General features: G+C 34.1%; 1 protein-coding gene across 3 annotated transcripts in view; it reads right to left on the reverse strand.

The window, feature by feature from the left end:
• Positions 1-1,999: 1,999 nt before the first annotated feature.
• Positions 2,000-25,373, reverse strand: part of LOC150099075 (uncharacterized) — a 162,297-nt gene continuing 138,923 nt past the window's right edge. For all 3 annotated transcript variants that reach the window (XM_090405059.1, XM_090405060.1, XM_090405058.1), the window contains 2 exons: positions 19,379-19,522; positions 2,000-6,724 (listed from right to left, as the gene is read on the reverse strand). In XM_090405059.1, the coding sequence (XP_090261185.1) occupies positions 6,720-6,724; positions 19,379-19,522 (149 nt within the window). In that variant the 3' untranslated portion in view covers positions 2,000-6,719. The remainder of the gene's footprint in view (positions 6,725-19,378; positions 19,523-25,373) is intronic.

The raw sequence follows: 25,373 nt of genomic DNA on the forward strand, positions 1-25,373 counted from the left end.
ATAGTTCAAGAGTGTCAGTCAGCAGGTTTCTTATAATAAAGATTTCAAGTGTTTGAAGACTATTACGTTTGCATGTCAAATCATTCTGAACAGATTTAGGAATAGTGCTTTTAATTATTCTTGCATACATCTCACAACTAGGCTATAATATTTGATTAGGGAAAAAAATCTTGACAGAAACCAATGAGGGGAGAATGGTATTTGCACCTACACAATTTCCATGGAGAGGGGGAAATTCAATTATGAAGTTTGGAGGTGGGTTGGCTTTATATTAGACTAAAGCATGTAACCTGCCCCCCAAAAAAACTTGTACTTCACAGAAATACAGGCCACCTATCAATGTGGTGCATTATAAGATAAGGATCCAGAGGTTCTACATTTTTTGCTCAATAAAATATAAAAGAACTGGTTAGACATCAAGGGAGACCATACACAAGTCGGGCCCTTTCCAATATCACAATCTACAGATTAATTAAACAATAGTCCAAGGACTGATCACTTCATTCCAAAGATATGCATTGAGATTATTATATTATACAAAGACTGACATAAGGCCTTAGCCAGTTCAACTGAACATTCCTTATGTAACATATCATTAAATGCAAATAATAACCATATGCTTGCCCTCCTATGTTATGTAAACTGATTATCCAAAAATATGTGGAAGTTTGGTTCAGTCACCATCCTGGAAACATAATGAAAAGGCTCATTCACCTGATGTGTACTTGATATTGTTCTTACCTTACTGCTAATAAATATTTCTCACGAGAGAGATCCCAATTTACGTGTGTGTGTATACACCCACACACAGTACTATAGTTAAAATCAAACATTTCTCATCCTGTGCTCACAACTTGTTATAAGCAATACTCTGGATTGGTTGAGGTCATCTCCTGGGATAAAAAAATAACACATGGTTTCTACACCTATTATTCCCTCTTGACAACTCTAGTTTCTCTCATTTTCTCCAGCTGCCATAGTCAGGCAAATGAAATCACTATTTCTGAGCTCTTACCTGTGTCATTCTAATTGTCACAATTTATGTTAATTTACCATTATTGAAATACCATAAATCCTGACAATTAGACTGGGGAGGAGTGTATCTCTGCAAATTATCCTAGAACAATTTGTGTTGCACCAAAAATAAATATTTTTGGTGCTCTTAAATTGCTTTACATTAGGCATAAGAACTGTGATTATACCAAAAAGAAACTCTTGGCTAACACAAAGTTGAGTGCCAAGATCTGCACTATGCATGTTATGTAATAATGATATCCACATCTACCAGACTGGATGAACCTGCATGCCCAGTGTTGCAAAACATGTTTCTGGACATCTAGGAAAGTGTGTGTTACATTAAATTAGTGGAAGTATTTCCCAAGTTTCTAAAAATATTTAAGCAGATGGTGGGGAATGATCCATATAGAATAGCAAATTATTTTTTCTTTAAATGGAATAAACCCCAATTTCATGCACTTGAAAGTCCATTATAGACTAATGGAAACAGAATAACTAAGCTGTGTTAATTTGTTAACTCAGTCTCAAATTTAAGGAAGAGGTAGCTACTATGAATACTACTGAATAGAAATTTTATAATTAAATATGTATCAAGAATAAAAAATATATATGGAAGGAACCATGCCAAACTGATATGTCATTTTAGATTTCAGTAGATTCAAACCTCAATGCTTAGGTAAAGCATTCTCTTATATATACTACATCCCAAGAAACAAAATCTCATCTTGTCGATAAATGCTGCTCCTTCCAAACATAGTAAAAGGAGAGAATTGAATTTTTTATAGTAACTTTACCTCTGAACAATCAAACTGCTTATAATAGAATTCTCTTTTGTACCATTTATTACTTAAATATTATGACAAAGTGTTGTCATATTTTGTGTTAACGAGTCCTCTCCAAATTTCACAGAATATCCTTTTTTACCACTTATCTTTAATGTTAGAATGTAATTGTATTAATAAAATAAACATTTGGCCAAATGGATGCTTTTTAAAAATTTATTTAAACAAACATTACATGTCATAATCACATATACAATAAAATATTTAGAGAAATTCTACAACAATAAAGCAATTAATGTGAAATGAATTTGTGTCATTCTATTATAATTTTCATAGCAAAAATATTTACTAACATTATAACAGATGGAACACACATTCAACTAATAGGTACTTTTCGAAATCATTACATCAGAGAAGCTCAATATTTAATCAACTCACAGGAGTATTCTACTGCAAAAAAATACTAAGTTACTGCCATTTAAGAATAATTCTTTTCACATGAAACTGATTTTACTAAAAGTAGGAAATTTTTTTTTTTTTGGTAGTTTTCACAATACCAAATAACTGTTTATAAGAATATATATATTTTTTAAAGTGAATTTTCAAAAAAAAAAATTTTTTTTTCATAACATGTTTCTTATTATATTCTCTGAATGCTTCAACTTATCCATATAAATTCCAAACATTAACAAAGCTTCAACAATAAGATTTCATAGTTAACAGAAACATTGAATTTCACAACAGTAATGAATCTTATCCAAAAAAAAAACTTGGGTAGTTCAAATTATGCTGCAAATATTCAGAACTTTTCTCTCACACATATGGCACCTGAAAATTTTCTCATGTGCCATAACATTTCAAACAAATTACCTTCCTATATATTTATTGACTGAATACTAGTTATGATTAAAAATGAATCACTTCGAAATGGCAATTTTTTGGAGACAGAAAGGAGGACCTTTGAAGATATAATCTTTAGATGATCATAATATATAAATGAATTTATTCTGTTGAACTGTATAAATCAAGGTTATGTTGTCAAAATTTATTACATATGCACTGCAAAATCTCTATTTTATCAGTTTAAGGTAAAAAAAAAATAACAGATTCAAGATGTATGCATGCTGTTTTGCTGCAAAACAGCAACAACTTCTTGCCTTCCATATGAGAATACAGTTGGCTACATTTTTCCAGTAACCACAAATATATATGAGTATTACTGGCCAAAGTTATTCATTTTTCTACAAGCTTGTAAAGCACAAAGTTATAGGCATCAAAAGACAGTCCATGTCTGGAATACAGAAAGAGGACAAGTGGTGCAGTGTGAAAAGGATTGGTATTGCTGTTCTGGAGGAGAGCATAATGGCTGGAACACTCAGAGGTATATTTCAAGAGGATTTGGATGTTTTTGCATTATGACCAAAAAAAAGGAAATTTCAAGTTTCATCTGTCAAATGAGAGCTTATTCTATAGTAGAAAGGTTGACTAGGTAGGATATTAAAATTATCCTTTTTTTTTTTCCCACAAGAACCAAGTAAGAATTTCAACACCTAAAATTTGGGAAAGAAGAAAGTGTTAAGAGAAGCCTATTATCAACATAAAGTGGTGATTCTTCAGTATGAGTCCTTGCTTACATTTGGAGTAGTGACAGGACAAAATATTAAAAACAGACAATTAAATTTGGTTTGAAAGTAGAAAAAAAAGGGCAAGTTAGTGGTTTTCAGAAAATAGATTTTGGAATTGAGAAGTAAAAATAGTTTAACAGAATTTGTCAGTAAACTGTTACTGTCAAAACAGATAAAATCTGTTAAAGCAAATATCCCTGACAAAGTGGTGGACTAGGTTTCCAACAGATTTGTTTTACAATCTTAACTGTTCATATCCCAAATAGATTTTTTTTTTTTTGGGACAGTACTGTGCCAGATGATGTAATGTTTCATTCAACTTTTCCTGCTGGCAGAGAATGCATACCAGAACCTACTGTTTCCCAAAAAATAGTGATGTAGCATTCTGTCATACGCTAGCTACTTCTGCATTGCTTTTCATTATGAAAAGTGTATATAATATACAAAGATACTTCCATTAATGTGTCTGACTGGATTTTTAAGGATACAACAAAGCAACCGAAATATGAGAAGAGTACATGTGAAAATGCAAGTTTTGTTTGCATTTTATACAGATTACCGATCTAGTTTAAGTCATTCATCTTTTATATGCACACAGATAAACAATATAAAAGTAATGAGAAAACATCTTGTAAAAGAGGTTTCCCAATTATTATACATATCAAATTAAAATATATTGCATATAAGGTGATATAATAATAAATTTCAATATTATATCTGCAAATTTTTCTTATCTGTTTCTCCATCTTTTCTAAATTATTCCAAGTATGTCAAAATATCTTTAGGGACTAAATAAAGAGAATGCCTTCTACTGTACAGACTCTAGAAGCAAATAATCATGCTGAGAAAATGCATATATTAGCATAATGGAACATAACAAATATTATGCTTTTTTGATTCTGCCAATATCACGCAAAAAAGTTTAGCTTTTTTAATAAACTATTTACTTTAGAAAACAGGATTTCTAATGTGGCAAGTGCTTAACACTCACTGAGCAATGAACATAATTTATTTACGAAAACAATGGTTGAAAGTTGAGAATCTCCATTTTCTAAACTAATGCATGTATATAATTAAGAAAGTATGAAAATGATCTAAGACAATCATAAAGACCAGAGAGCTAAATAGCAAGAATAATACTCACATTGTTTTTGTAAAACATGAAAGGCAAAATTATTGTATAAAGCCATTTTAAATTGGCCTAGATACTTGGCACAAAAATATTGTAATTTTCTATGTGAATCAAAATGAAAAGTACTAAACCCACTCAGAAATGAAATGAACCAAAAAAAAAAAACCTTAAATAGAATAATTTACTACACGTGGCAGCAGTTAGGACATGGATAGCTTCGAGAAGCACCATCATTATGCAAGTTTTTGGCAGTATAACACACATTTTTTTCATCCTCCTCATTATCTATGAAAGATCATGCAAGAAAACCCTTGTCTAACCAAACTGGGCAATTATTATTTTGACAAAGTAGAAATACATTAATATTTTTTCTGTGATTCAGATTTTCTAATGCAAATTAAACACACTAGAGGTTGAAAAAAAAACCATAGCACAGAATGTAAGGAATTGACTGACAATCTGTTGAACAGCTGTAGGAGAAAAGGTTGTCTCAAAAACCAAAATAGTAAATGTGGCGAAAGCAGAGAAAGAAATGATGCTCTTCAACAAATTTGAAGATCAACTGTATATGAATGCTGACCTACTTGTCACCCATGTTTATACGGAGTTTGGAACAACCAAGTGGAAGAAATTCATGTACCAGTTCTGCCTTATTCAAAAGGCAGAACTGTGTGCAGACAGTAGTTAAAATTCTTTTTACTAAGTGAGTGATCCAATAACAAAAAATTACTTAAAAGCTTGCTCGTTGTTAAAGCAATTATGGAATCTAATCTTAAACTAATTAATGCAGGCTTATTCTCCACTGTAGAATAAATGTGCCCCCCCCCTGCAAACAAAAAATTCTAATACCTATATTCCCTTGAACTTTGTTAATAAAGAAAGCACTGTGAAATAGTTCCCAACAATCACAGACATAATCAAGTCAAATGTATACATCACTAAAAGCACCAAAAACCAGTTTGAAAAATTAAAACTTAGAAAATAATTTAGGAGCATCAATGAAAATTCTTAACAAAACTGATGAATGTAAGATACACATATTGCCTATTAAAAATTCATACCTAATCCCATTACTGTTTAGAAAAAAAGTACATATACCCATATGTACTTTTATCAGTCTTCACATAGTTTGCCATAAAATAGTTAATAGTAATTCAAATAAATCACTGCACTTTATTAAAAGAAAAGTAACCCCCTTCCAGTTTACTTGCACTATTTCACTATGAATTTTAACATTTCCAAACACAGATACTGTGAATGTAATAAATCCTTGAATTATGTTTTAAATATAATTTCATAATAAAAACAGTCAAGAGTATCACCAAAATTGTCTTATGAATAAAATCAAAAACATTAAGCTCATGCAAAGAACTAGAAAAATAATGTGTTAGTATAGCAATGCACCGTACAGAATGCTGCTGTGTTGTAATTACAACAATCTCTCAATTATTCTCACTCTTGGAAAGCAATTTACTGGTTAGTTAATTAAGGTACAGTTGCAAATGCTACTTCAGCAGTTAAACAACATGCTAATTCATTCAACAATTGGATAATTGAGAGAATATTATTATATGATAGATTGTCATACTAGGTTTATCATTTTCACAAAAACAATAAGAAGCCAAAGACTTACGTCACTGAAATATAATCCCCTTACTCTCTCTTAGAAGAATAAACACTGTTTTATATCAAAGTTAGTAACATTCAGTTAACAATAATCATGTCTCAATATTTACATTATTATGACTAGTAAAAGCTATTTAAATATAACATGTTAACTAAAGAAAAAAAATGTTCCTCTAGTCAACTCCATTATGACCAAGCATTACAGAATATATTCAAGATTAAATATAAACATTTCTATAAATTAATGTGTTTGTTATATATATTTATTTGTTTATTTATAAAAATCAACTTATTTACATTTCTAGTGTTTTTAAAACTTTTACAATCATCAACATTTATCATTTTCTTTTTAGTGGAAACAAACAATTTTTTTTTAATGTATTTGCATTATTTCTCAGAATGGGCTTTTCAAGTGATCAACCACCTCTTGGCTAGCATATTATTCATGCAAGTCTTAGTTCTTTAAATACATCAAAGATTCATGCTTTCCAGTTTTTTTCACCCTTGTAAATGACATTTGCAGGTGCTCACTAGACTTTATTCTGGGTAGAAAAAATGAGAAAGCGAAAAGAAAATTCGGGTTATTTTCAAAATTTACAATTTTACTAAAACTGAAATATTTCATGTTCTTTTTTTAAATGAAAACGAATTATGACTATTTAGTATAGAATTGTTCAAGTAGCAAGCCTAGTTATCTCTGTGGATAAAGCATCTGCTTTCCAACTGATATGTCATGGGTTTCGTTCGTAACTATAAATTCACATGTATGCCATAGTAATTAACTTTTTAATAATATCTAAATATTTCATCTTAAGCATCATAAGACATCATCAGTACAGTTATTAAACAACAATAGAAATTACATAAAAAAAATACATTAGTGCACATGCTTACATTGGAATCTTATGTATACAGTAGTGTGTTTAAGAACTAAATAATATTAGGCTATAATTAAATTAAAATATAACTTATACAGTTAAGGATAACAATTTCCCAGACTTCTGGGATAGTGAGACAATCGTTACAGCTAAAATTGGGTCTGTGCTGTAAGGCATCAGCACTTTCTTTATACAAATGCTCATGTTTATGTGGATCGATGTAGTAGCTTGGTGTGTTGGCATTTTTAACTCCATGTTAGGCGAGACCAGATTTGTGAGGTTTCATAAGACGGATGAGGGCTTAATGTTCAGGAATGCATTTATTTACAGATCTTCCTGTTTGTCCATAGTAAGACAAGTTACAAGAGCATGCCACTTCAAATATACCAGATAGCATCAGTGGTAAAAGTTTGTCTTTTGGAGAATGTACCAATTGTGAATTTGGTTTATTCGTAGCAGGGAGTTTGTATTTCTTCAAAATTTTTGACAAATGTTCAGAGATGCCTTTGTTATATGGTATAGAAGTCCTGTGGGCTTCTTCTTGTCTAGGTTGATGTTTTGGAGGACGGCTAATAATTTTTGAGTTGTTATTGGATTAAATCCATTTAGTAAGGCTGTATCTTTAATAATTTCCAATTCTTGTTTTAAAGATTATTCAGAGGAATAAAATTGGTGCGCTCTGGATACCAAAGATTTAATGATGACATATTTTTAAGATAGGTGGTGAGCCAACGTATTGTGGATATAACGACCAGAAAAAAGTTGGTTTTTGATTGACAGAAGTGGAAATGGAACCATCTTGATTAAACTGGATGTGTATAACCGAGGAAGAAATATTTTGCAATGATTCATTTTCTAGTATGAATTTGATGCAAGGATGTAGGCTGTTGATATTATTTAGAAATGAGTAAAGTTCTTGTAAAGTTCTTAAACAAATCTGAAAACAAACCCCAATTCAACATCACCAGAGTTAAAGATCGGTACCATCAACATAAGAAACCTGAATGGCAAAGAAATGGAGCTAGCTGAGGAATTAGACAAGTACCAGATCGATATAATAGGGGTGACTGAAACAAAAAAGACAAAAACTGGTGAGATCTTTCTGAGCAATAAATACAAAATGTTATATTCAGGCAACGACAATCAAGGAAAAGAAGGAGTAGCCATAGTATTCAACACAAAATACGAGGCTAATCTTCTTGAATGGCAGGCAGTCTCAAGTAGAGTAATGTGGGCAAATATGAGAATGGAAAACTGGACAATGAGACTTATTTGTGCCTATGGTCCCACAGAAGGTTCTACTAAGGTAGAAGTGGAGGAATTTTTTCAGGCTTTAGAAAAAGCAACTGACACAATGAAAAAGGAAAAGTTGGTCCTTGTTGGGGAGATCGAAATAGCAGAGTAGGAAATAATTGTGAGACATACAAAAATATTATGGGAAAATTTGGAGAAAAGAGCAAAGCTAATAATAATGGCAAATATCTGTTGGATTTCTGCTCAGGACATGGACTGGTTATTATTAACACCATGTTCAAACATAAAAATGTGCACAAATTCACATGGAGAGAAGAAGCAAGGAATAAGAAAAGTCTCATTGACTATGTTATTGTTGATAGTGATGTTTTCTCCCTGGTGCAGGACACCAGAGTGTACAGAGGATTTAAAATTGGAAGTGATCACTATTTAGTCTTGAGCAGGATAAAATTGAATTTCATATTGAAAAGAATAACATGTAAGAGGCTAGGAATAAGAAGTCTCATTGACTATGTTATTGTTGATAGTGATGTTTGTTCCCTGGTGCAGGACACCAGAGTGTACAGAGGATTTGAAATTGGAAGTGATCACTATTTAGTCTTGAGCAGAATAAAATTGAATTTCATATTGAAAAGAATAACATGTAAGAAAGTTTTAAAGCGAATAAAAGTTGAGCAGCTCTCAGATGTGAACTGTAGAAAAGATTATTGAAAAGAAAATGAAAGAGTTTGAGAACAGGAATCAAACCTTGGAGATTCAGTGGCAAACTCTGAAGAAAACATTGATTGATTCTGCCAGAGAGGCATGTGGTGAGGTTGTGTGCAAGGATAAAAAAATCAGAACTCCCTGGTGGACACAGGAAGTTAAAGAGGCAGTGAAGTAAAAAGAAGAAAGCATATCAAAAGTTCCTGCCAAATAAGTCAGCTTTTACTCTTACAGAATACAGAGACAAATGTAAGAAAGCTAAACAGTGTGTAAAACTAGCTAAACAAAAGTCATGGAGTAATTACTTGAAGTATGGAGTAATTACTTTGAAAAACTGCTAAATGAAACAAGCAGTGATGACAGCACAGTGATAAAAAACACTGACCAGGCATGCAGTCAGGAATACATATCCATACTTGAAGTAGAAAAAGCCATCAAAGGCTTGAAATGTGGAAAGGCAGCAGGAGTAGATGATATTCAACCAGAAATGCTGAAGTATGGTGGTATAAAAGTCTTACAGTGGCTGCACTGCATAGTCCAGAAAGCCTGGACAGAGGGACGAATTCCCGATGATTGGAGTAGAGCTCTCATAGTACCCATATATAAAAAGGGAAATAAAACTGAATGTGAGAATTACAGAGGTATTTCCCTACTGAGTGTTCCTGGCAAGATCTATGCAAGTATACTTGAGAAACGGTTGAGAAGAATTGTGGAAGAACAAGCTGGATTCAGGCCAAATAGAGGCTGTCAGGATCAGATCTTCACTTTACGACAAATAGTCGAGAAAACATGGGAATATAACAGAGATCTGTATTTAAGTCTTGTCGATTTGGAAAAGGCATATGACAAGGTGCCAAGAGAGAAACTATTCAATACACTGTAGTTATATGGTGTCAATGGGGCATTATATCAAGCAATACCTAGTCTTTATTTGAGTTGTAAGTCAGCAGTTAGAATTGAAGGAAGTACAGGAAGATGGTTTAATGTTAAATCTGGTGTGAGACAAGGATGTACATTATCCCCTCTGTTATTCATTATCTATATGGATCACATCATGATGGAAAGTGGTATTAAACATGATATCAAAATTGGAGTTCTTAATCTCAGCTCTTTGCTTTATGCAGATGATGTTATACTTCTAAATAAATCCGCTACAAGTCTGCAAGATTCTCTGACTAAATTGAATAGCTGTTGTAATAGATATGGTATGAAGGTCAGCAATAAAAAGACAAAGACAATGAAAATAGGCAGAATCATTGAAAATGTCAACTGTGTTGTGAATGGAGAACCTGTGGAACAAGTGAAACATTTCAGCTACTTAGGCACGATTTTTAGTGAAGATGGTAAATTAAATATAGAAATAGACAACAGAATCAGCAAAGCTGGTATGGTAGGAAGTCAATTGAATAAATTCATATGGAATAAGAGAGAAATTAGTCGGAACACTAAATTAGCTGTATACAAGACAGTGTTCAAACCAGTTTTAACTGATGGATCTGAGAGCTGGGTCAGAAGTAAAACACTTGACCAAAGACTAGAGACCGCAGATATGAGAGTCCTGAGAAAGATTAGAGGCGTGAACAGACGGCATCAATGGCAATATCATATTAAAAACGAGGATATTAGGAAAGAACTTGACATTGTCAACATCCGGGAATGAGTTAGCAGAGCTAATCTCAGGTGGTATGGTCACTTAAATAGAATGGGAGAGGAAAGATTAGCAAAACAAGTGTTCTCTGCCAGGTTGGTAGCAAAACGACCCAGAGGAAAACCAAGATGTAGGTGGATTGATACGGTACAAAGTGCCTTAAAGAATAGAAATATAAGATCTGATAATATTGGAGTCTTGACAAGTAACAGACTGATTTGGAGGAAAATTGTAGATAGGAAGTTAATAATGATGTAATTTTTTTCATGTAGTACTATCATATCCTGTACACTCCTTGAGGGTACATGGCAGGAATTTGATGATGATGACGATGACGTAAAGTTCTTGTTCCGTGTGACTCCAGACTGCAAAGACATCAACATATTGTTGGTTTTGGGTCAAGATTGAAAATTCTTTCTTCTAGTTTATAATAAATTTAGTTTAATCCTTTATCCAAGTGTAAGCAAACAAAGTTTGTGCCAAGACTGAGGTAAGGTGGTGCAACTCCGAGCAAAGGTGGACAAAGTTCTCAGTATCTCCCATAATGCAAAGCACATCTCCTTGCAGACACGTCTACTGCTATTCATTAAGGGAAGTGCCACTACCCAGACTGGTTTTGACCTTTATTGAGGTCTCGTCAGTGGGAGGAAGAAGCAATAGGAGAGGTCATATTTACCTATAAAAGTTGCCAACAGGTGTACCACCTTATTATTGAATTACTCTGGATTTAGAGAAAGATGTTGGAAGTTTATTTTGCACTTGGTTAGACTATAATAAATTTAGTGAGACAAGGAGTGATGAGAGCTTGGTCCACCTTTGCTCGGAGTTGCACCACCTTACCTCAGTCCTGAAGATATTTTCAGGCGCAAACTTTGTTTGCTTACACTTGGATAAAGGATTAAACTAAATTTATATCTAACCAACTGCAAAATAAACTTCCTTTCTTCTAGTTGACTAAGTTAGGTGATAAGGGTAAGCCCATTGCTGTTCCTTCCTGTTATTTATATATTTTATCTTTACATGTGATTGTAAATTTGAATAATTCCACAATATCGGATGGAAATTTTTGGGTTAACAATTCTTTTGTATCTTTGTGAGGGATATTAGTGAAGAGAGACACAATGTCAAAGCTATCTGACAGTTTAATGTCTTGAAAATATATACACGTTAGCACAAGAATAATGTTTAATTTGCCAAATATAAAAGAGTACACAACATCTTTTCGATTCTTACAAACCAACACAGAACAACCAAGATTCAATACATCGAATTCCAATTCCTTACATTTCTGGGATTTCAGATCCAATTTCAAGAATTCTAAAGAATTATGATCTAACAGCCACTTATACACCATACAAATTATCCACCCTGTTTCCTTCATCTAAAGATAAACGCTCAACCTTGTCTCTACCTGGTGTGTATCAAGTTCCTTGTAATTGTAATCTTTCTTACTTTGGACAAATTGGACGTTCCATAGAAAAAAGAATTCAAGAGCATCAGTCATCAATTCAACACAACAAACCTGAGAAATCTGGATTAGCTCAGCATGGATTAGAAACAAACCACAACATCCTCTGGTCCAAAGTAAGTAAGGCCTGTATACTTAAAGTATACAGGCCTTACTTAAACATCTTAACTTGATCGTAATGACTGTATATCTATATCAAAAATTTGTGAAAGTTTAATCAGGATAACACATTAATTTTTTTTTTTTATCAGTATAATGTTATTTACGATCATTATATGAATTTCTGAATTAATATCTTTATGTTTTTTTTTTTAAAAAAAAGTTTACTCTTCTAATACTTAGCGATATGACATCACGCGTTGCGTTCTATGTATGAATGATCAATTGTTCGTATTCTACTTTGTTTTTTAAAACTATTGCTATGTAGCCACTGAATATGGTTTGTAATATTCAGACCGAAATATTTGGCAAATTAAACATTATTCTTGTGCTAACGTGTATATATTTCTAATCATTATGTCACAAGTATCGTTAAAAAATGAGTTTAATGTCTTTTATTTTTGTGTGGAATTTTTTGGAAGAAGGTGAGTGGCCTATGAGGGGACGAAGAAATTGACAAAAATTTTGATATTTGACTGTGCCATATGTGTGAATTTATAGTTATGAATACGCCACACGTTTTACTATATAAGAAATGGGTTTTGATTCCCACCAAGGAAATGGATTTTTGTAAAAAAAAAAGTCTTTAGCTAAATTTCAAAATACTATATGTGCATCTGTGTTGTGTGTACACACACTTTGATTTCTGCAATGACAATCCCAAGAAAATCTAAAGATTACACAATCCAGGAACATTTTCAAGAGGCTAAACATTCTTCAGGTCTACACAATAACTGGTTTCAGGCAGTTAAAAATATAATCTATGACCTAAAGAGTTTCAAACATGCATTCTGGGATTTGAATCTACACTCTGATAGTAAAATGTAAACTATCCTCTCGGCCATCTAGACCAACAAACTAGTAACATTTGCTCAACATGAAAAGAGATGAAATAGGGTTTTCTTAACCAGCATCTTCCATCCCCTTATTTTGCACTCCTTGTAAAAAAACAAAAGCACTATTTAAGCATAAAGATTACATGTAGTCTTTAAAAGAAGAAAAAAAAAATGGATACAGACTTGTTTTAATGAATATGAATATTTCATAACTTATCCATGGCTTTTTGATGAACAGACACACAAGTAAGAAAAATACAAGTGACTATTTTCTGCATCTGCCATGCTGAAATTTAAGGTATCACATTCAGAGAGCATATTGTGTGAAATGCTGCATTGTTTTTTTTTTTTTTTTTTTGCAGTCATTCTCACACTTGCCTCATGGTTGCCTGCATCCACCCTAATAGCTTTAGTGTTTTACCTAACTTTGCACTTCATTATTAAACAACACTCTCTCTAGACACTTAACTCTGAATCTATTTAAATACTATCCATCAAATTCAGTCAATCAGTCTGCAAACTCCACAACCTGTGCATCGCTTCATTTGCAATCATTCCCTCCTCTTCAATTCGTCTATCATAGCATGGCAGCCAACTTACAATCTTCACGCTCTTCTTTTTTGCTTCTTCCAAGAACTATTTCACATCTTCTCTCTTACAATATTTTTTGCCTTTCAACTCATTAGTGCCAGCCAAAACAATCATCAATTCTTTATCTTTTTTGCATCCTGACAGCTCTTCACCAACATTATTAATTTTCCTGCCAGGGAAACAGGATATAGTCATACTTTCATTAAGTACTCTTCTTATCATGGAATAACCATAAAAATTTTCTCCTCATCCTCTTTCTCTTGTTTATTTCTACACACCTGTTACATTTTCTTCTTCTCAGCTCTAACAGTCTCTTGACATTCTGCAATCTTTCCATCTCATGCTTTGTTCTGTGAAGGACTCTACATAAGTGCGTTATTCCTCTCCATTTTATTGACCTTCCACCACCACATTCTCAAAATTTTCGACAGAAACATGGAAAATATATTATCTAAAAACATTACATATTCATCAGTCTCACCTACTTTCCATAAATCTTTCAACTTTCATGATGAACAAATCTCACATATATTCCAGTGAACAAAATATTCCACATCCAACCCACTCAACGTCTTGGCCAACATTGCTTTACTTTACTATTGGGCCATTCTGACACTATCTACTTTAATACAAATATACAACTTTTCTTAAATCTAAATAATTTAGATCTAAGAAATTATTCACTCTCACACACAAAACAAAAATTGTTTTTTTTTTGTGTGTGTGTGTGATTACTTTAATAATATTAATTAATTTTAAAAAATTACCTTTTCATCAGTGTTTACAATGCTAAAAAGTTAATTCATGGAAACACACATCCTTTCTCAATTTAGAATCGGACAAATCTCCATTTAGATTTAGTAACGGTGAACTGGCATTCATGTCACTTGCCCCCAATTCCAACTTATTCAAATCATTCTGTAAGTGCTACATGTCAGTCATATCAGTAAACAGATGTCTCCCAATGTCATTAATATACAAAATGAATAACAATGGACTATGAAGTGATGCCTAGGATACATTTATTGATACCTGTCAGTCAACCATTCTCTTATTCAAAATAATAGTTCATAATCCAATCTCATATCCTCCAATTTATACAACAACCTTCCATGTTATATCCAGTCAAATGCCTTAGCAAACTCCATAAGTATCAGTGTATCTATTCCCAATTCTCATCCAACCACAACATTATTGTAAAATGCAAGCAAGATATTCAAACATGACATTCCCTTAATAACTTCATGCTGTTCATTGCAAGGTACAGATTATTTATCGGCCAACTTCTGCACGTAACCTCTTACCAACTTTTCCAAATTCTTCACTGCTTCAAAGATATCAATAGCCATGTCTTTCTTTGCCCTTTGTGCAAATAGATCATATATTCTTTCACTCCTGTGTAATCCACCCTCTCATGAGATGCAAATTACACAACCAAGTTCAGCTTAACACTTTAGCATCTGTACTCCATTAATAAGTATAGAATAACATATATGCCACAGTAAATACTTTATGTAAATATTTTGTCTTATGTATCAGAAGACATCATCAGTACAACTAATGAACAAAAATAGGAATTGAATTCAAAAAATAATAGTGCGTATGCTTAGATTGGAATCCATCTACATATACGGTTGAGTGTTCATAGATTAAAAACTACTGGGCTGAAATTAACATTACTTAAATTAAATTAAAATACAGCAGATAAATTATTGAATACATTTGAGAATAACAATTTCCAAACTTTTTTGGAATAGTGAGAGAGTCAATTTGATTAAGATTACGTCTATAAAGTAAGGCTTTAGCACTTTCTTTATATAACAGTCCATGTTTATATGTGGATCTATGCAATAACTTGCCCTTTTGCCACTGGATTCTGTGATTAGCATTTTCAAATCCATGTGGTGCAAGGCCAGATTTGTGAGGTTTGATAAGGCAAATGTGGTCTTGATGTTCAGAGATATGTTTATTTATAGATATTCCTGTTTGCCCATAGTAAGACAAGTTACACAAAGATGGCACTTGGTATACACCAGGTAGCGTAATTGGTGAGAGTTTGTCTTTTGGAGAAGGTAACAAATTGTGAATTTGATTGAAGGGTTTGTAGGTAGCAATGAGTTTATATGTTTTCATAATTTTTGCTACACATTCAGAGATGCCTTTAATATATGGTATAGGAGTCCGTTGGGCTTATTTTTGTTTGCATTGATTTATAGGGGATTGGTTAATTATTTTTGGGGATGTTTATTTAGTAAGGCTGATACAGACATGTATCAGCCGTAATAGTATCCAGAGCACACAAATCTTGTGTGCTCTGTATACTAAAGATTTTATGATGCCATATTTTTGAGATGGATGGTGAGCCAATGTATTATGGATATAACCAACCTGAAAAAGTAGGTTTTCAGTAGACATAAGTGAAAATGGATCCATCTGTTTGTACTAGATGTGCACATCAAGAAAGGAAATGCTTTTTGTTGTTTCCTTTTCTACTGTGAACTTGATACAAGGATGCAGGGTGTTGATTTTTTGTAGAAATGAGTAGAGTTCAGGTTCTGTGTGACTCCAAACTGCAAAGATGTCATCAACGTAGCATAGCCACATTGTTGGTTTTGGGTCGAGAGTGAAAATTCTATCTTCTAGGTGTAGTTAAGTGATAAGAGTGAGCCCATTGCTTTTCCTTCCTGTTGTTTATATATTTGATCTTTCCATATGAAGTAATCAGATGTAATTGCAAATTTGAATAATTTCCCTATGCCCAGTGAGGCAGTAAATTCATTATTCGATCATATGATTTAACATCTAAAGCTACAGTGGTATTGCCTTCGTCAGCTTTGGTGGTAACTATACCATTATTACGTTTTATTGCGATTCGAACAAATATATTCCATATTTAGATTTCATATGCGATATCGAAAAGAAAACCAGTTATTTGTCTAGCATTGAAGCTAATAGACTAACTTTTGAAATAGCCAAAGTGATCTATGATATCCAACCATCAAAATTGAATATTCCATCAGCAAAATTAAAAGACCTGAATTCCCTAAAACATAATAATATACTTATCACCAAAACTGGCAATAAACCAAAACAAAGGCAATGCCACTGTAATCTTAGATGCTAAATCATATAATCAGAAAATGAATTTACTGCTTCATTAATGCAATACTTATTCCCAGCTTAATAATGATCCTACCAAAAGTCATCTAAAAAAACTCAACAAGTTACTGGATGAAACAAATCTATACAGGAAGAAAACATCAAAACACTCAAAATATACCATGCAAGACCTCACAGAATATATGGTTCACCAAAATTACATGAAAGTAACTGTCCATTCAGACCTAATTTGGATTCTATACGCAGTCTCAGATATAAAATATCAAGATTCCTGTCTAACATTTTCCATCCCCTGACTGACCACTCAACCTCTGCGATAAAAAACTCCATAGAATTTCATACAAAGATAAAAGACAAACTAGCAAATGCAGACATGTTAGTATGCTCTGACATTGTCTCTCTCTTGACTAATATCCCTCATCACAAAGAAACAATAGATTTATTAACCCAAACATTTCCATCAGACATAGTGGAATTATTCAAATTTGCAAACATATCTGATTACTTCACATGGAAAGATAAAATATATAAGCAACAAGAAAGAACAGCAATAGGCTCACACTTATCACCTAACTTACTCAAATTTTTTTCTGGAACACCTAGAAGATAGAATTTTTGCTTTTGACCCAAAACCAACAATGTGGCTACACTATGTCGATGACATCTTTGCAGTTTGGAGTCGCACAAAAAGAACTCTACTCATTTCTACAAAAAATCAACACCCTGCATCCTAATATCAAGTTCACAGAAAAGGAATCATCAAAAGGTATTTCCTTTCTTGATGAGCACATCCAGCACAAATAAGATGGATCCATTTCCACTTCCATCTACTAAAAACCAACTTTTTCAGGTTGTTATATCCATAATACATCAGCTCACCATCCATCTCAAAAATATGGTATCATAAAATCTTTAAGTATCCAGAGCAAACAAGATTTGTCTTCTGAAGAATCCCTAAAACAAGAATTGGAATTTATCAAAGAAAGCCTAATTAAACAAATACAATCCAATAACCCAAAAATTAATTAACCACTCCCCTACAAATCAATGCAGACAAAAAGAAGCCCACAGGACTCCTATACCATATATTAAAGGTATCTCTGAATGTGTGGCAAAAATTATGAGAAAATACAAACTCATTGCTACCTACAAACCCATCAACCAAATTCACAACTTGCTACCTTCTCCAAAAGACAAACTCTCACCAATGATGCTACTACCTGGCATATACCAAGTGCTATTTTTGTGTAACTTATCTTACCATGACAAACAGGAATATCTATTAATAAATGTGTCTCTGAACATCAAGACCACATCATCAAACCCTCACAAATTTGGGCTTGCACAACATGGAATTGAAAATGCTAAAAAAACGTCAAGCTACTATATAGTTCCACATATAAACATGAATGTTTATATAAAGAAAATGCTGAAGATTTACTTCATAGACCTAATCTTAATCGAAATGACTGTCTCACTATTCCAAAAGTTTGGGAAATTGTTATCCTCAATTTTATTCAATAATTTATCTGCTATATTTTAATTTAAGTAATGTTAATTTCAGCCTGATAATTTTTAATCCATCAACACACAACTTTATACATAAAGAGATTCCAATTATGAATGTCATTTGTTAGTTGTACTAATGATGTCATATAAGACAAAATATTTACATAATAAAAAAGTATTTACTGTAGCATACACTGTTATTCTATCATTATAGATACCCACAGATTAATTACACATCTAATATGTGTAATTAATTATCACTAAGCTTTTGTTGTGTAAAACTTTTATATACCCTGCCTTTATTTTTAACAAAGACAGACCTTGTCTTTCCATCCAAGATTGCCCCTCTTGTTGAAATGCTTTCACGGTGATCCAGATACAGTGGAGAAGTGTTAAAGATGATGTGAGGATTGTGAAATGTAGATTTCGAGGACAAACTAAGAATGTATGGACTGCACACACTAACAAACAGGAGAAAGATGGGTGATAGAGACCTAGGAATTTTTCATTTCAAAGAAGGCAAGAATAAGGCATTCTTGGAAGTTGAGAATAAATGCAGTAAAGAAAAGGGTGAGAGCTAGATTTTTCTCTCACAGAATGGTGCATGATTAGTATAGCTTACTTTTTGAGGTAATGAGTGCAAGTAGAGTAAATGAATTCATAAGGTATGACAACTGGTGGGAAGTGATGTGTAGCCTCTGTTGGTCATTAAGTCCTTGACTCTCTGGAAGTCTCTAATAATTTATTTTCACTATACTTCTAAATCTTTTTTTTTTTTTTTTTTTTTTTTAATTTTCTTCTCCTCCACACTACTATCAATGGAATCCAATGCCATACCATCACATTTCCATATAGTAAAACCTGTGGTCATCTGGAAATAGGTTATTGAATCACAATGATATCAGCCTGCAGGACAGGAAAGTCATCCATGGCACGCTGAAACCAAGCAAGGCAACATAGTAAACCAAAAATAAACAATAAATTTAAATTTAAAAAACAACTTTAATACACTGACAAATGTTACTCACTGCTTTCGCACGCTGCAATTACATGATAAGATGAGCTTTCTGGTAAACTTCTTTGCCTAAGTGTGGAGTATCGCTTGGGCCGACTGCTACCTGAAGCAATAGGTTTGGTGAAAGGCACTTCAGAATCCACACTTTGAACTTTACCTAAGGAATTTTCATATGCAAAAATAACTTGTATATTAAACAAAACCAAAAAAAACCTTGAAATTAAATAAAACAATGAAATAAAATTATTTGGGTAAGAGGTTCAATACTGGTTTGCAACTATATATATATATAATGGCCAATGGCCTTCTCAAAGATATCCTCAGTAACAGGGTTTAATGCACCACTAATGACAGAGATATCTATAGTAGCATAATTAATTTAGTATAGAATAATAATACCATATCAAACTATACTCCCCTCCAGCATTGTGTGTTTAAGAAAATTAACAATGTAGACTAGATAATAACTAAAAATATTTAATTACTTCCTATATTTTGCTGAAGTTAATCAGCATCTTCAGGATTTAATATACTGGTATTGAACATGTACAAAAAGGCATAAGTCAGTAACAAAAATGGAGCAAGAGAGATACAGGATGACCTAAACTCTTATAATTACACCATCTATTGGCTTTGGTTGGGAGTTCTTAGGTGTTGGGATGACTCTCTGCTGATGAGGGTTCCCCATATGAAAGGCAATTTGCAACTATATTTGTTTAGGATGGGATAGTTGCTAAGAGCTTCAGCAGGTTAGAGGAAAAGCCTCTCGAATTTAAATTTGCTTTGGTGGAGTAAAGTGGCTTTATTCCAATGGATCCTGTGCTGGGTATCCAGAGCATGGTCTGCTATGGTCACTCAGGATTAGCAGTGTATCTGCATGGATGTGTTTAATACCAGCATACTAATCCTTGAAGTTGCCGATTTAACCTCAGCAAAATATATGAAGTAATAATTAAATATTTTTAGGTATTGTCTAGTCTACGTTGTGAATTTCCTTAAACAATACAATGCTGGAGAATCAACATATAAGCATAAACACCAAGTATACTCCCCTACCATCTGGATAAGAGGGGAGCCTTCCAATATAATTTGTGAACTTAAGCATGGAAGCTGGGAGGAGAAAGCATTATATTACACTTAAGCAACTAGAGCTATGAAACAGGCACACAGCAACTGAATATTTTGTTTTCCTGATCAGCTGGCATGTTATGAGAGAAAAATGCTTTTTTTTTCTCTCATAACATTAGCCAGTCCTGCATGGAAGTGCAGGACTGGCTAATCCATGCTTATTTGAAATAGCTTTGTAAATGGCACAATTTTTTACATTCTACAGTTCATTTTCTTTTAAAAAATTATTTAAGAATGTACTCTCTTATTATTACCCAAGACTCTATGGAGTCAAAGACTCATCTGGGAGGTCCTTTTATCATACCATGCTTTAAACACTCAAATTCTGTGAAGACACCACACTCTCAGGCAAGGCATTCCAATCATTCACAACTCTGCATGAATTATACAGTTTCCAGGGATGACCTCTGTTTCTCCCCTGATCTCCCACTATTTTCTATAGAACCTCTCCAGCATTGATCCTATAACAACCCCTTTGTAGGTCTCCCCTCTTCCTCCTATCCACCAGACTCTGCAAATTGCATCTTCTCAATCTTTCCCCATACTCGACATTCCAGGTTAGAAACTACCTTAGTCAGTCGCCTCTAGACCCATTCCAACATCTCTTCGTCCTTCTGAAAACCAGGTGACCAAATCTGGGCAGAACAGTCCATTTGTGGCCCAATCAAAGACTTATACAATGGAACAAGAATGTTCCTACTTCTACAAGTCAGTGTCCTCCACATCATTCCCAGAAGCCTTTGTGTTGTCTTCACAATTTTGGCTATGTGTCCTCTAAATTTCAGATCCTTATCCACTATCACCCTCAGATCTTTTATTTCCTTTACCTCCGACAATATATCCTCACCAGGCATAAATTCTGCATCCCATCTTTGTTTTCCAAATTTTAAAATGTTACATTTTGCAACATTGAACTCACATCCCCATTCCTGTGCCCAATCACTCAATTGATTCAAGTTTTCTAGTAAGGCCACATCTTCTCTACTCTTCATGGTTCATCCCAACTTTGCATCATCTGCAAACAACTGAATATCTCCATCCAAATCGTCACCAATATCATTAATATATAAGTTAAACAGTAATGGCCCTAAAACAGACCCCCTGAGGCACACCACTAGTGACTTTCCTTTTCCTAAATATCAATTCCCCCATACACAACTTGTTGATACCTATCAGATAGCTGGTCTCCAATCCAATGTACTAATCTAATATCCAACCCCATCCACTCTAGTTTGACTATCAACTTATCATGTGGTAATCTATCAAAAGCCTTTGCAAAATTTAAGTATATTACTGTGTATCCTTCTCCTCTGTCCAAGGAAGCAGTCACCTTATTATAATAAGTAAGTAGATTACTAAAACATGACCTCCCTTTAGCAAATTCATGCTGTCCATCAAAGATAATACCACTGTTGTCAACCCAATTCAGAATCCTAGTTCTATATTGATGCTGGGGTTCTATCACCTCCCTTATGAAGCAGCACAATCTTGTCCTCCTTCCACTCCTTAGGAACTTGACCCAATGCAAGACTCATATTAAAAAAATATGTCAAGGCCAGCATCAACTCCCTGGCACATTCCTTCAGAATGCATGGTGATATATTATCAAGTTCCACAGCCTTATTAACATCTAGTTTGCTAAACTCCCCATACACCTCTTGCTTACTTACAGTCAGTCTCTGCTCCTCCCCATCATCAACTGCTCTCAATCTTTCCACGGAGTCACATTCACAAGATTGAAAGACCTTTATGAACTGCTCATTAAGTATCTCCACTATACATTCTACAACAGCTGTCTTTATACCATTTTCTCCAATCAATGTCATTCTTCCTTTTGCTGGCTACATATCAAAAGAACTCCTTAGGATTCTTTCTGGCTTCATTAGCTAACTGCTGTTCATACCTCACTTTAGCTACTCTCACCAGCCAAGTCACCTGCTTTGCCTGGCCTTTGTAATCCTCATGGAATTCGTTATTTCCACTTCTCTTATGCTGCTTCCATAATGCCCTTTTTCTCTGTATTCGCATGCTTAATCTCTTTATTCATCCATTTCACAGCTACCTTATTTAACCTTCTCACCCTTAGAATACATTTAGACATTGCATCTATTATAGTTTTTGAAAATCCCCCGAGCTGCATTGATCTCTTTTCCAGCTAACTCTTCATTCCATGCTACACCTGCAAGCCGTCTCCTGAGCTCTTCATAATCAACCCCCCCCCCCTTGCAGTTCCATATATACCCTTTGCTCATAGAGGTCCTCATACTGCTGGCAACCACCCAGGTAATCACCTCATGGTCCCTCTCATCAATTGGTGGATGATTTGACACCTCATTTATAATTACATCCTCTGATGAGATGACCAAATCCAAGACCCTTAATCCTCGTGTGCCCTCTGTTACATACTGTCTGAGGTAGTTATCCCTCAAAAACTCATTTTCTTTACTTCCAGTTGCTATCTCATCATTCCAGTCTATATTGCCATAATTAAAATTGCCCATAATGATCATTCTTTTCTTATCTGCTTGGCTAATTTGATCATACATTTCATTATCAATACCACCACTTTACCTGATCTATTACAACATCCAACCAAGTATTTTATTCCATTCATCTCTACCTCACACCATACTGCCTCAAAACCACTGACACCATTTCCCTCTTGCATCTCTACTTTGTATGGACATAACTCTTTCTCTATCATCAATAGCACTCCCCCCCTCCCCTTTTACCCCTTCTATCCTCACGAAACACATCATACCTTCCATCTCTATTCCTGTCAGGATGTCGTCCTCATCTAACCATGTCGCACTTACTCCGACAATATTTGGGTGAACAGACTCAATTAGTGCAACCATTTCATCTGCCTTGTTTCTTACACTTCTAGCATTTGCATACAAACACAACAGCTCATTCATGTATCTACAGCTAGTTCCACCGATACCACTCATTCGATGTGATCTCTTCATGCTCTACTGGGGCCATTTCCCTTTCTGCTTATTCATTTTAGAACCCTCTTCAATTCCAACTGTTTCCTCTTGATCCCAGGTCATCCCATTCCTTTCCTGTCTGCATCCTCTTGGAGCATCCACCTTTCTCATGCTGTGTACCCGTCTACCCAGAGCCTCCCAGTTTCCCTGTTCCTCTTGCACACCCATTCTCTCATTTTCCATATGCATGCCACTCACTTCCTCATTCATAACCACCTCTTCAATCTCTCCTGCTCTTCTGCATCACTTCCCACTTGATCTGATTTATTCTCTGTACTCACTTCTCTACCACCCAGCAGCAGTCTTTCCAAGCGACTCACACCATAACCACTGAAATGCAGTCCATCTCTCTCTCTTATATAGTTCACTTCGTCCTTCAAACTCATTCCACACATTAACAAACTGTAGTCCTTTCTCCTTGCACATTTCAGCTAACACATCATTCATAATTTTTGCTCTCTGCCTCATCTCACCACAGTCATACTTAGGCAACATGCTTACTAGCCTTCCTGTCACACTCTTCTCTTTTATCCGTCTAAGCAGCCTCCTGATATTTATTCTGACATGCTCTTTGTCCTCTGTCAAGTCATTCATACCTATTAAAACCATCAACTCCTTTGCTTGCTCCCTCCTCATATCCAATGCCTCAATCACTCTACTCATTTTACTGCCTGGAAAACATACCTTGTGCATCCTCTCATCCAGCAATTTTTTAATAATGGAGTTGCCATACAACACCACTCGCTCATCTTTCGTACCAACATGATTTGTTTTAATCGTTTTCATCTGAAGTTTCTTAATTTCATTCCACATCCATTTCATCTCTTGCCTCATCCAACCCAATTCAACTTTCAAATCTCGAGTCACATTCTCTCTATCATTCAATCTTTCTAATTTTTGAACTCTCAACCCCCGCTTCACACTTTCACTCTCATTCATCCTTTTGAGTTTCTATACTTTCAGTCCATGCATCCAACTTCGCTATCATTCATTCTTTCAATTTTTCCCACTTTCAAACCTTGCGTCACGCTATTTCCAGTTTCATTAGTTTTCTCTCAATTTCGTTGCCTTCTGCCACATTTACCTCACATTTGTCCTTTTTACCATCCATTACGGTTTTCAAATCACTCGTTTTCTTTTTCAATGAATTTTGAACATTTTTGCCTTTCTTTCACATCATCCTTCTCTTTCGAATGAGCACTCATCGAATTCTCATTTAGCTCACACTTCGCACACACCTTCCATCCGACCTAAATATCCACAAATTATCTATGTAATCAAAAGAATACATGTAGCACACCTCGCACTTCACAAAACGACTGAACTCTAAGTTAAAGTCATGCAATGACAAAGCCACTGCCATCTTTCCTCTCCTGGTTATTACTCTAAGATCTAATAACAACGAATTTGTAATTAAGTTTAGGCAAAATATCCCACACACTAATAATACTAGTAGCGCACAACTTTTATAGCAGCTCTTACTCAAACAAACACTCATATACAATTAATTATTTCAAGAATAACTTATCTGAATTTGAAGCTCTTCTTACACCCCGCTGCTGCCCTTGCCCTTTTGTAGAACAAATTATTGGTCCACATAATTGTTTCGATGGAGCAATGTTAAAAAACAATTTTCAGTCCACACAATACAGTATTAAATGAAAAATGCAGTGAAGAAGAAGATACGGATAAACAATATTATATACTATTTCTTTTGTACCATATGAGTTTCTTTACAAAATACAATATGCTTTCCACTATTATATGCCTAACTGTTTTCTGCAGTTGTTTCCAAGACCATCCTGTCATATTCCCCCAGGTTTTTCTAAGTATCTTTTTGGTATACGGTTCTTCACTACCCCCCCCCCCAACATTATATTATCGTGCAAT

This window comes from Typopeltis vanoorti, chromosome 15, assembly GCF_054136105.1.
Source record: "Typopeltis vanoorti isolate ZY-2024b chromosome 15, IOZ_Tvanoo_1.0, whole genome shotgun sequence".
In the NCBI taxonomy this organism is placed as follows: domain Eukaryota; kingdom Metazoa; phylum Arthropoda; class Arachnida; order Uropygi; family Thelyphonidae; genus Typopeltis; species Typopeltis vanoorti.